The following is a 13,530-nucleotide window of genomic DNA, read 5'->3' as shown; positions in this document are numbered from 1 at the left end:
AGAAGTGATGGGAGCTAATCCTCCCTGTTAGTGTAGCTGATCTGAAGGCCTGAACGCCAGCTTTTGGTAATGAATCCTTCTAAAGATACCTGTCACTCTACTGCCTGTATGAAGATGTACCATCTTTTTGTAGATGTGATTTATGGTGCTTGCAAACGGTTATCACTTACTTTTCTCTACTTCAGGGGAATACTAATTTAAGGACGTGAAATCATTACTATTAGCCTCAATATGTGCTGAATTAACCCTGAAATGTGTGGAAGAGCTAATCATACATAATATACTTGGTTTTCATGTACAAAGTGCCTCTCAGCCAATGATCTAGTGAAACTTTATGCAAGTAGACATCATTGCTGCAGAGTATCTCCACAGTATTTCTTACTATCCAAGACCTCTTATTGGTAAGAGCAGACTAATATATACCTTATCTTCCCACTCCTCTTCAGTGCATGGAAGTTGGAGAGACAAAATTCCTGGTGTTTTTTCACTCCATATATAGCTTGGCTTTGAATTGTTACTGTTCAATTCCCACTTTCAGAGTTGGGCTTGAAATGCAAGGCTGCCACAAGGATGAGCCATGTAGCCTGGGAAGAAAACCAGCAGATCTTTTATCATTATTGCCTTGTCTCTCTGGGTCACAGAGAAGCAATAGCCGCAGATCAAGACTATGTTCAAAGGAGAGTTGTCAGGACTGAATTGTTTTCTGGTGAAGGAAGGATGGATAAAATATTAAATGCAATCTTCTATTTGCCCTTTGTATTTCCTGACAAGAATATCATGCTGTATTTTCATGGTTCTGTAATTCAAAGCTGAAGGTATACAGATTTGTGAACAACCTGATCTAATTGTTCAAATTATCATTATTATAAAAAATAAGTGCAGATTTTGTATTAAATATGCTTTCTTATGTGAAAGCATTTCTATCTCAAGAAAGGAATAGCACACTTTGGGGAGTTACTTGGTTTAATTTTCATACACCTGATGCTGTAATTATTGTAATTTAGTGCACAAGGACATTTTTACTTTCTGAGCAGTTTGTCCATGAAGATTTAGAAGAGGTATGTCTGTCTCAGTCCTCTTTCCCAGTTAAACCTTTTGGGAAATGCTGATCAAATCTGGTGGTGGGGACCACCAGAAGGGAGAGAGAGGTAGAAAGGATCTTGGGATTCTAGGTGCCTGCAACTTCCATGTGAGCTGATGACTTGGATACAGGAAGGAGAAACATGCCAGTCTCGCCAGCGAGGAAGAGGCTGTGGTATGAGCCCAGCAAGCTTTGGGGTACATTTGGCTTGGGGGCCATGTGTCTGCTGGGTGGCTGATGAGCACATGCATCCACCCTATGGGACATGTGATAGGTGGAGGGCAGCACTGTAAACCAAGAGTATTTCTGAAGCAGGCAAGAGGTGATGAACTCTCTGGAGAGGAGATGGTTTACTGTGTTAAGCAGTACCAGAGCGATATGACACGTTGGAAATGAGGCTTCGCTTTTCTGCACAGGACTGTTTGTTTTAATTCTTACCCTATCACTGTGAGAGTGTGTTTCTTTGGCAGACTGTTGGGTCAGTATTTTATTTTTAACCATTTTTATTCTGCATGAGTTTTCCCATAGAGGACAATCATGAAAATAGCAAACAAGCTGAGATGGGTGACCCAAACCTTATGTCACATCTCACATCAATTCAGAATCACTTCAAAATGTGCATGTTGAACCAGTAATTACTTTGATTCTTCTTCTTCAGCCATAATTTCAAGCTAGGTAGCTTCTAACAGTTGAATTGAGCTTGAGAGTCCAGCAGTGTTATTTAAAATACTCTGAGCTCTGCGTGTCTGAAGTGCATTAAAACCCATTAAAGTAAATGGACTCCCAACTGTTTCAGTGTGTCCTGGATTATAGGTTAACAGAGAGCATGGCACCATGGCAGTCTGTTGAATTCCTTGAACTTATTTTGTCTTCATTCCCAGCTGGGAGCGGGTGCTGTGTGTGGGTCTTGGGAAAGCCCTGTTGTAGCCGCACGAAGAACACGTGGAGCACAAAATAATTTGTTTGCTCTCTGTGTCTTCCTTGCTGTCCTGTGGGATTTGCAGCTGCCAAGTTCAAGGCTGTCACCAGTTGCTGTGGTGTGTTACAAGAGAGTAGGATTGAAGTGGCAAGGGAGAAGAGGCAGTGGGGGAAAGTGAAGGATGAGATGGAAGGGGATGAGAAGTCACTGTACCTTGTGTATGTAAGCAGTCTCAAAATGAAGAGGAGAAGGAGTTTGCATCTAAATTAAATGATTTTTTCTGGTCTGGAACATCTTCAATTTTCCTTAATTTTTAACTCATACCAAAGCTGGTACTGATGTATATTTGAGTGGGTGTGATTTGGGAATAGCTTGGGTGTGGCAGGCCAGGAAATAAAGGATGTAAACATCTTTTATTCAAGCTTTTGTCTTTGTAACTTATATTAGTTGCCATAGATACAGACAACAAAGGGCTCATTGGGGTTAATGAAAAGTCTGTCATGCTGACAAAAGATGTCATTTTTCTGGAGAAAGATCTTCATTTTACTTCAGTTCCAGTATTCTTGGCAATTAATTTTAACTCTGCTAGCATTCATGTATATAATTAAAAACTCATGGCATTTAGTAGTCTGCATTTCTTATATAGCATCTGCAGAATAATTATTCTGAGTAGCAAACTAATTAGTCTTTAAGTTAGAAATCATATTGACAGATCTAAATCCCTGTTCTGTCAGCTTAGAGATGCTTCTGTACTTCCTAAAATCTTACAATTTTGTATCCACCTTCCAGAAGAATTACAGAACATTGTCAGGTAGCTGACTGGCTCACCAGTGTGGTTATGAAAGTGCACAGCTCCATGTCATGATGTTGCATGTAGTATTTGTTCTTCCTGTGTGAAAGTTCAGTATCTTGAGTGATACATGCAATGAATACAGAGTCCTAGACTGGTTTGGGGTGGAAGGCACCTTAAAGCTCATCCAGTTCCAATCCCTGCCATAGGCAGGGACACCTTCCACTAGACCAGGTTGCTCCAAGCCCCGTCCAACCTGGCCTTGAACACTGCCAGGGATGGGGCAGCCACAGCTTCTCTGGGCAACCTGTGCCAGCGCCTCAGCACCCTCATGTCTTAATTCCAGCTATTTTGTCCAAATAGGAAATGAGTTTATGTGAAGAAAAAAAATAAAAAATTAAGTAGCTTTTCTATGACTGTTTAGGTAGTGTGTGCAGGCCGGTCCCAGTCCAGTGTGCTATGGACAGTGCTTTTCAGGAAGTTCAAGGTGGCCACATTTCTTACTAGCGTGTTTGTCACGGTGAATTTGAAGTACTACTGGGGGCAGGGGGAAAGATGCATCATGTGGGGAGCAGAGACGAAAGAAAAGTATTTTTGCATCAGCTTGACTTAAAGATCTATTTGGTGGTTACTTGGAGAGTAGGAAACAGTGGCAACAGCCCTGGCAAAGTGGATCCATGGTCAGAGCGCGAGTGAGAGGCAACTTAAGGTAGTGGATCATTCACGACATGTGGAAGATGAAGAATAGGAGTTTAAATGATGCTATTTCTTTTACAAATGCAGAGTGTTTTGGCATAGAATTCAGGGCACCACGAAATAAATGGATTGTGTGCTGGGGATATGTTTGGCATCAGCATGGGTGAGCAACCCTTGCAGCTGCAGCACATGCTTTTCCTATGAGCAGTGAGGTTAGTTAATAAATCAATCTGTTAACAAAAGCTATTCCACACGGGAGAACAGAATCCTTCAGATCAAATGCTCATGGTACTCAAAGGTTGTGGGCTTCTTCCTCTCTTGCTTGCAAGCGTAGCCACATTCATGTAACTTTTGTGGTTCTGGTTACAAGAGAATAGGATTTGCCCCACTACCGTGATTTAATAATCATGTATAGGAGAAATTATCTTGAGCAGCACAGCTCTGCAAGGAGTCTGACTGCTGATAAGCTGGGAGAAAAGCAACGGAGAAAACAGTGCCATGTCTTACTTGCAATGTACCATATATGTTTCCCCTACAATCTTTCAGTAGTAGAGTTACAATTAACTGTATTTTTAATGGCTAGAATTAAGATCCTAGAATAAGTATTTCCTGGGGAAAGAAAGGTTGGTTAGTAAGAGCAGCAGTATGTAAATTTGGGATTTCAAAAGTATTGAAAACTCCAGATATCTTAAAGGTTTGAAAAATAATTTAAATAATTTTAGAGATTAAAACCGATATTCTAAGTTAAAAGTTTGTTTTGCCAGAAATCAATTGGAATTAATAAAAACAGTGGTCTCCTAAGGATAAAAAAAGGGTTGCATGTGTGTGTGTTGCATTTCAGTTTTAAACTCAACAGGACTGCAGAGTCTCTGTAATTTTGTCCTTTCAGTTTCTAAATAGTCAGAGCACAGTGGTCTCATGCCCAGTCTGTGTGTTTTCTCTCTACATATAGAAAGCCAGGATAAGGTATGCAGTAATTCAGTACCCCTGAACCAATTTAAAAAACAGAAATAAAAATTATTTAATATAGCCTTAGTACTGTTATTTGTCTTTATCATCACACAATGTCCTTGTGATTTTTCTGTTTGATTTTCCATCTCTCAGCTGAGTATTGGTTGTGTACTGGAGCAAGGTTGCCGACTATCTCTCCCCACACTGAGCATTTCTCTTTGGTAGATTCAGAGGAGAGAATCAGGGTCCCTGTGGGACTCACAGCTGCAGAGGTTATTGCAGTAGCAGCATCCTGATATACCACTCACTGTTTTCCAGTCCTAGACCCAGGATGTGGAGTAGAATGGCGCACACATTCGCTGTACTGATGATGGCTTTATCTGCTACAAATAGTTTTGTCCTAAATAGGTTCCTGAAATTAAACTGGTCAAGTCTATGGTTAACACGCGTGTAGCAGGACAGTAAGTCAGACATACTTATCCTGAGTTGCAAATGAACCAAGGTCTATAGCCTCATGTGTGTTTTCAATTGGGTTTCTTTACTCAGGATAACTTGGTAAGACTCAGAAGAATAGAAAAAGAATAAACTAAGTCTCGTGTAATATTTTCAGAATTAAACTCACAATAATCAAAGATGTTTCAAATGATACAGCAGTCAGTTGTAAACTGACTGCTATAAAAAGTAGTTGTAAACCTGAGAGTATGAGGAAACTCTTTGCTGTTGCAGGACTTTTGACTTTGCTATGTTCTGTTTGCAGGGTCTCGGTATGTCTAGCGGAGGTCAGGCTGGTTTGGGCACTCCTTCATCCCGGCAGTATGCACGACAGAAAATAACTCGCATAAACCTCAGGGACTTCATCTTCTACATGGAACAGGAAAGAGAAATGAGCCATTCTCTCCTGCTCTATCGAGCTCTGCTTAAGTAAAGCCAAGAATTGTACTGAATTCTCCATACAGAAGCTCAACTTGCATTAAAAAGCTGTCATTTTAATGTGCCTTCTATTTTTTTCAGAAGTCTATGTTCCAGTAATTTTATTTTGTAAAATTGTCAAACACATGCAATAAATTCCCTTTATGTAAGAAAAAAAAAACAAAAAAACACACACACAAAAAAAAAAAAAAAACAACCCACAAAAATGTGCAAAAGGTTTTAAAATGTTAAATCTAGAGATACAACCACCATTGAAGTCTTGCTTCATTTGGCCACTTCAGGTACAGCTGCAGTGGATGGTGTTGACTGGTAAGGCTGTTGCGATGGCTCACCACAACCATCTGCATAAGGAGGACTGGGACAGGTTTACAGGACTGGAGCCTAACTGTGATGTTAACCTGTATGCTCATGAAAGGTGTTGGGTTTGTTTCCTCTTTAATTTCGTTAGAAGTTTCCACTAACCATGGCTACAACGTATCTGTTGTTATTTTAGATTAGTTATAATTGCAGTCTTTTGCACAGCTAAGAGAATAGCCACTGCATACTCTCACACATTTTGTATAGTTAGGATTTCTGCTTTTACTGCACAGCTCATTTCCTCTGAGCCATTTTCTGAACCAAATCCTAAGTGTGTGAAATCTATGTGCTTGGGTCTCAGCTGAGTTACCTGGACTAACGTCCAGTTGTTTTCTGGAATCTTCTCAACCTTTTGCACATTTGTAGCAACTGGTTAGTAACATGAATCAAAGTTGGGTTTTATTTTCTAAAGCAAAGTTAAAAAAAACCTTATTTATTGCAGAGTATGGTTTAATGGTGGTTTTGAAAGAGACGTATTGTTCAGTGAAGATTTCAGAGTATTGTACACATGGATTTTAAAGTCGCTGTAAGGGGAGTTTTGGGGGCTGGTTCCACTTGTGGAAGATCAAGTGAGCCCTGGTGCCACAGTGCCTGCGGCCTGGCCATGTCCTGGCCTTGGAAGACTGGACTCCAGTCCAGAGAGGCACATGAACAAGTACATGACTGAAGCATAATGAGTAGTGTTAATTACTTAAAGGTGGGATGAATGCTTTCTAAATGCTTTGCTGAAGTGGGATTTAAGAGGCCTACAACAAAGCCAAGTGACATTAGTGTGAGTCTTTTAAATGGGGATTGTCTATGAGTATTGACCAGGCAGGTGGGCACAAGTTCTACTTCAAACATAACAGTATTAGGAGTAACCATTGAAGGGGAGACGTTTGCTTGTTTATCCTGTCAATTTTTACCATGTTATGCTTGCCACTTTTTTGAGGCAATTTTTTTTTCAGATGGGGAAAACATAGCGAAAGCACAAACAGAACTATTTGTCCGATAGTTTTAAAACAAAAGTTTTAATTATTTTTTAAGATTCATGAAAAGCAGAAGAAAATTTATACTGCTGCTATTTAGCCAAAAGATTATTCATAACATATTTAAGGCCAGAAAGTGTAAAATTATGTTTTAAATTTATTGATCATTTGTACATGTTGTTTATAAAGGCCTTGTGTTTATTAGAATTACGTTATTTTGATGATTTATGTACATATTCGTAAATATCCCCAACTTGTGTGAAAACATACTCCCTTATTTGTACTTATTTTATAAAGAAATAAAACAATTTACTAAAGTAACACATCGAGTAACATACAGTATTAATTTATCAAACAGGAATTTCACATTGTCTTGTCGTTCTTGAGCACTGTTCAGGAACATTTTGCATTAAAATATTAACAGAATACCCTCAAAGAAATACTAAACCCAAATACTTCAGTGTTTTGTTGTGCTGATCCTTATCCTTTGTCAAACATCTAATAAAATTGTCATCGAACCCTGATGCTGTTAATACAGTGAATGAATGCACTCAGCAGTTGTCAGTTCAAGAAGCACAACAGAACATTTTCTCTCTTGCTTTCCTTCCGAGGCTTGGGAGCACAGCGGTGGGAAGTGTATGGGAAGTGCTACTGAAGACCCAGGTTCTTCCAGCCACAGGTTCAGTTTTCAGCAACGGAGAATTGGGACTGTTTTGTGCAGCTGAGTTGGGCGAGAAGCCTGGCTGTGTTTGCTTCTTGGCCTCCATGGTTTTTTAGCCTTCGCTGGGCTTGCTGGGGTGTTCTAAAATCCGTCTTAGCAATGCTGAGCAATGTTCTTAAGTTATGTTGCTATGGTCTAAGGCCAGAAGTAAGAATTCAGATCAGTTTTTGCTGCTATTGCTGCCTTAAAAATATAGGGAAATTAAAAAAAGATATAAAAGAAACTGTAATAAACTTTAAATAAGTGACCTGAAGTTACTAACTAAAAGAACATGTCCTAGCTTAACTTTGTTTTAAAGGCATATTTCTTCTATCCAAGTGATTGTTTCCACATGTCTTCTTTGCCTTAGTGCTATTTTGCAGTCAATGCTGTGATGTCATGGCTCAAACTTTCCATCTCAAGTTCACATTTAACTTGGCTGGTGCAGCCTGGAACCCTTTCCAATGCCACCTTAGCAAGCTGCCCCAGTCACTAGAGCTGTTTTATTGAGCTCTAAAGAAACACAGGGTAAAAAACACCAATCTGAAGAAAAACCAACCAACCACAAACCTCCCTGTCCAGGAGGGCAAGACATTAAGTGTATGTAGGATCAAAACAAGCTAAACAGCTTATTTAAGGATACTCTGAACTCAAAGTGAACTCAATGTATGAAAGTAATAAATAAAACACTTTTTTTTCCTCTTTGTAAGACCTGGCTACATAGAGGTGAATGGAGCAAAAGCCAGAAGCGATGCAATTGAAAACTCTCACGTCTTTCAAACAACATGGAAGATACAGTGAGTGTTCCACCCTACTTGCTTATTTTTGATCACTTACTTTACAGAAATGTTTATGGCATGAACTACTGTATGAGAAATGTGCATACACAAATACATGACAATTATGTTCTTTACAATATTAAATGTATAATGTACAATTCTACAGATATCTTACATACAAAGGTGAATGTTGTGCCATATATTCAGATATGGCAATGCCTAGCAACTTAAGAATGTCATACAAGTATAAAACCACAAAATAAAATAACTTTACAACTCTTTTGAAGTAGACACATGTGCTCAAAGTGTTCCGCTAAATTAGCAGGCTAATGCTGACTGGCTGCGAGATTGCCGAGTTGGGCAACCAAGGTGAGGAAACCTAGGGAGGTCTGATTTTCCATGGACAGGTATCCAGCCCTCTTCCAAAAATTAGACCCCTGCCTAGATTGTCCCTTGGGCAGCCAGTACAGCTCACTGCTGTTGAAAGTATTAGTCTTAAAAAATGATTTTTTTAATTTTGCCTGATTGTGATCAATTGGCATTAAGGAATTTCTGACCACTTCATACTCTGTCCCTTGTTCTATCTGGCTGTATTTATGCATCTAAGAAGAGTTTCATTAAAATTCAGCATCTACAACAGTATTCTATAAATTAATGTGGGAGAAACTAAACTGTGATTAACACATGAAATAGTTACTGAGGACCCAATCATGCCAAACAGCAATCAACAGGATTTAGCAGAATGCTATTTATAACCTTGCACCTGCAAACCCGGTGCTGTCTCCTGAGTTAGGAAGCCCTGTGAGTCAGAGCTGATACCAATTTATGGAAGGAGCAGTCACCTCCTGCAGACAGCCTGCTTCAATAGACAAAATTACAGGTGGGGGCAGCTACCAAACTGTATTTTAATAATAGTTTACAGAAATAGAGGGAAACGAATCTAAACAAGCACGTCTGGCTTCCATCGGACAGTAGAGAGGGGTTTAACATAGTTTTGCAAAATTACAAATAATAGTAATTTTGCAAAAAAAATGTAGGCTTATCTAAAATTCTTAATGCCTCCTCCTAAATGTGGGCTTACAACATGGTCAGTAAATGATTAACAAGGGATGGCAGAGCTTGCTTGGCAGAACCACGCTGCTTTGATGATGCCAAACCTAACAGTTTCTGAGTCAAAACAAGACTGTCTTTAAGAGAACTACAGCTCCATGTTGGGTATGTCACCCTTGTGGGATGGCAGCATTTTGTTTTGTGCTTCCAGATCCCTACTTTTGCAAACATTGCCAAAATGGGCCTTGTCAATTTTTTTGTCACTATTTTTTTGTTTAGTGTGGTTTTTTTTTTAGTACGGAGCACCAGTTGACTATAAATTGGTCCTTTTCAGATTCTGGAGTCTGTCCATAGGGAGATATATCTGTTGAAAATGTAGTATAAAAATAAGCCATTTGCTAGTACGAGCGAGTACAATCACAGAAGTGTCACGTCATGTATGGAGGTGTAAACCACGTCTGATATGAAGGAGGTGCGGCAGTCAGGGAAGATACTCAGTGCACTTTTTAAGGAACCATCTTCCTCTCGGAGGCTCCTGCTTCCATGCGTCACAGCGTCGGGGTACAGCTGGAAAGGCTGTTGGAACTGCTTCTCCTGCTGATCTATTCAAATTGCTTTTACTGCTCTTTCACAAGTCCAACCTAGGGCCAGTGGCTGATGAACCTTTGCCTTTTCCACCACCACCACCGCTGTTCAGCCCAAAGTACATTCCCAGCCGGCCTGGGATGCTGAGCATGTTCAGTAATTCCATCGTGAAAAACGAACAACTGGTTTTTCAAATGCATTTCATGGCTGGCTATGTGACAGGTAGTTTCAGAATACCACTAATTGGCAACTTAAAGTCAAAATCTGTTTGCTAATACTGTTTTCCGAATTCTTAGTGTTTCACATAAGGGACTATTAAACACTTATACGGTTACAAAGGAGTAGGGGGGTAGGGTCTAGTCCAGGGGCTCCTGTTTTATTCTGATGGTTGGAGTGGGTTGTGGTCGTCTGTCCTCACGACACAGCACGTATTCACTGAACTGAGAGGAATCCACCCCACCACCGCATGAAGCTGCCACATTGAACCCCTTCTGAAATAATCTTTCAAGCACCTGCAATGTGGGGAAAAAAATTCAGATTAATATTTAGCAAATTTTAGTGATTGAAGCATTCAGGATGACTGGCTCTAAATGGCGGATTTAGTCTTACCAGTCCTCATCGAATGAATATTATTCAGCTATAATTCTTTTAAGTTATTGTTAAATGACTATGCTGTGATTAAAGTCTCGCTCTCAGCAAACCTCTGCAGAAAACAAAAATTAATCACACAAATAAGAGCTCTGCAGAGCAGCTTAGTACATTATATAGTAAAATACTGTACTGTGGCGATGTTATATCTTACTGCTTACAGGAAGCAACATCAGGTTTAGGTTGTAATGAAAAGTGCCCATTACTCATTAGCAGTATGAACAGGCTTACAGAAAGGGGCTGAAAACATCTCAGCTCATCCTTGGCAGATGACAATGCCTTAGGAGGCTGAGGGACACATCTCCACACATTCCACCACATCTCCATGGACATCACAGTCGTGGTTTTCACTCGCTGGAAGGGAGTGCTGCTGTATGGTGCATGCAAAGCATGCCTGGGATGGGATGTGGACCCAAGACAAGGACAAACAGGAAACGCTCCGGCCCAAGAAAGAAGATCATTTTTATTAACCAAATACGTATTTTCTCTTTCTCCTTCTGAAGAAAAGCTGGTGCAATTTAGATGCATGAATTTAAGGAACCCAGAGGCAACTTTAATTTCTGAGGCTGTGTCACACAGCACATTACCCTAGGATATACTGATCTCGGCAGTATGTTCGGGGCCATGTTTCCACATGCATGAGCATGTTGATACATGGTTTCCCAGCAGAGCAGGATGCAGGCAGAGTTTTCTCAGAGCAGATGCCAGGTCCACCTTCAGCTGCTCTGCAATGCTTTACTGGAGGAGCTGCTGTGCAGCCTCCCACCAGTGGTGGCTCTCCCGGGTCCAGGGCAGCAGCCTGGCAAAAAGGTTCTTCTACCGGTAAATGCCATCAAGAGGAGCAGCCTGTACTGGTCTGTATGTGCCCAAGGCACCGTGTCCATTGCCACAGCACACGAGCCTGCTGTGATGGGAACTGAACCCAATGATGGATTAAACCTGACGAACTTGGCAACACCAGCATCCCCATGTGCCAGCTGTCTGCTGCCCACAGCGACAGACTAGGGACAGAAAAGGGACTAAGCCACTTAAAAAACTTAACCATAGAATTATGGAATCCCATACTGATTTGGGTTGGAAGGGACCTTGAAGCTCATCCAGTTCCAACCCTCTGTCATGGGCAGGGACACCTTACATTAGACCGGGCTGCTCCAAGACCTATCCAATCTGGCCTTGAACACTGCCAGAGATGGGGCAGCCACGGCTTCTCTGGATCACTCAAACCTGAGTGTGTTTAAGTGTCTAAGCAATAGACACACATTCAGTCAAAGGCAACTCATATGCTTTTACAGGTTTACGTTATGGGAAGAACTTTCTTTCTTTTTTGGTTTTACTAGCCCTGTGAGCTCTGCAGCAGTTACACCTACTGCAGTAGTACTGAAAAGTCTTAAATTTCACACCCCAAGCTGACTGTTAAAAGATCTGCACACCAGACTGCTGCCCTGACACACAGACCCATGCAAGGCCATGGTGCATTTCTTAATGTACCCTTTCCTTGGCCTGCATGTTGGGTGTGCTTTCTCCAGAAACATCAATTCGAAGCCTATATTAAGGGCAAAGGACAACTATCTGAGATGGTACCTTGGTGTAATGCAAGCCATGGCAGCAGCATTTGCTGGTTTTAATCCATGGGAACTCAAAGATCGAAAGAGCGCACCAGTGTATGGTAGAAAAGTGAACCTGGGGAGATTAAAAGAAGGGGTGGGAGGGTGGGTTATCACAATACATTTAAGATGCTTACAACTCTCTTACTGGGGCTGTATGCTGCCTGCAAGACAGAAATGGGGTGCGTACACTAACACTTGTTCCAGCTGAAAGAGGAAAGCAGGTGTTTGAGAGGGAAAGAAGAGGATGACATCATCAGACTGCTGTTCCATGAGCTGGAGAGTATTTTGACTGCATTGCATTCCTAGAGCTGGCAAGATGAATATGAGAGGCAACCCAGCTACAGGAAAGGAGGCTGGTTCTGTTTATCTGGATAGCAAACCAGAGGACTGATGGGTAAGATTTCAGAGAGAGACGTGACTTCAAAATCCTTGATAAAAACTTTTTCAGGTCAATTTCCTTGTAATATAAACCAAGCGCAGGGCTGCCCTTGGCTTGCCTCTGTCCAAAGATACGGAAGGCTGCCTATTAACATAGGACTCCTCTTCCCTCAGCCAGCTTTCTGCACACACACAGTCCAGGTAGGCATTACACCTTAGAGCACTGCACGCAGAACAAAGTGATTCGGTTTTACTACCTAAGTGCTCAAAGGACTAGACTGCAGGCTATCTAACCTTAAAAACCAGTTTCTCAGCCAGAAACAAACGGAACAAACTCTATCATCCAGTTTCTCAGCAAGAAACAAACGGAGCCAAATCCTGTAAACAATGCAGAGAATGTTTAAATATTGTAGCTTTTCAAGTGTAACTTGGATGACCTTGAACTCAGCTCTGTGGAGAAAGGCTCCTAAAGGCTGCTTCCACGTATGCTGAGCACTGGTTTGTACGTGCTGGTGCGTGCACAAGACTCAACAGAATGTTAAACATGGACAGATTTAAATGCCATTTACTGCATTTGCTTCTATGCACATTACTTTTTCCAAAGGTAAGATACAGACAGAGGGAAACTAGTGTCTCTGAGTCAAACTGGAGCTTCTGTCCTGTAAACCTCCAAAGAGAGTATGTCAAAAGGTGAGCATTAGCTGCAATTCTCGTATGTATGGGGGGACACAGTATTAGAGGACTTGTGAGTGGCGAAGCCCTGGAACCGGTTGCCCAGAGAAGCTGTGGCTGCCCCATCCCTGGCAGTGTTCAAGGCCAGGTAGGACAGGGCTTGGAGTAATCTGGTCGAGTGGAAGCTGTCCCTGCCCATGGCTGGGGGTTGGAGCTGCATGAGCTTTAAGGTCCCTTCCAACCCAAACCAGTCTGGGATTCCATGATTTAACATACTCTGTCTCCCAGTATCCTGAGCACATCTGATTTTGTTGCACTCTTTTCTAAATAGAAACACAACATTTTCACTTAACGCACCTCATTTAAACTTTGCAGAATGCTAACAAATACATTCTTAATTATGAAGACCCAATGTTCAA

General features: G+C 41.2%; 2 protein-coding genes across 8 annotated transcripts in view; one reads left to right on the top strand and one right to left on the bottom strand.

Annotated features, from left to right (window-relative positions):
- LOC133208204 (transcription initiation factor TFIID subunit 4-like) overlaps positions 1–13,530 on the top strand; it is a 248,593-nt gene that overhangs the window by 149,003 nt on the left and 86,060 nt on the right. For 3 of the 4 annotated variants that reach the window (XM_061345915.1, XM_061345914.1, XM_061345913.1), the window contains exon 15: positions 5,195–5,381. The exons of the other annotated variant lie outside the window; for it this stretch is intronic. In XM_061345915.1, the coding sequence (XP_061201899.1) occupies positions 5,195–5,362 (168 nt within the window). In that variant the 3' untranslated portion in view covers positions 5,363–5,381. Of the gene's footprint in view, positions 1–5,194; positions 5,382–13,530 lie in introns of those variants that run through there. 4 annotated transcript variants of the gene reach the window in all.
- Positions 6,783–13,530, bottom strand: part of KCTD15 (potassium channel tetramerization domain containing 15) — a 46,008-nt gene continuing 39,260 nt past the window's right edge. For all 4 annotated transcript variants that reach the window (XM_061345923.1, XM_061345922.1, XM_061345921.1 and 1 more), the window contains one exon: positions 6,783–10,318. In XM_061345923.1, coding sequence (XP_061201907.1) covers positions 10,163–10,318 — 156 coding nt within the window. In that variant the 3' untranslated portion in view covers positions 6,783–10,162. The remainder of the gene's footprint in view (positions 10,319–13,530) is intronic.

This window comes from Neopsephotus bourkii, unplaced genomic scaffold (genome assembly GCF_033783945.1).
Source record: "Neopsephotus bourkii isolate Nb327-2 ecotype Australia unplaced genomic scaffold, CSIRO-AGI_Nbou_v1 NB_245, whole genome shotgun sequence".
In the NCBI taxonomy this organism is placed as follows: Eukaryota; Metazoa; Chordata; class Aves; order Psittaciformes; family Psittacidae; genus Neopsephotus; species Neopsephotus bourkii.
Note: the sequence above shows the minus strand (reverse complement) of the source record. Positions and strands in the feature narration are given on the sequence as shown.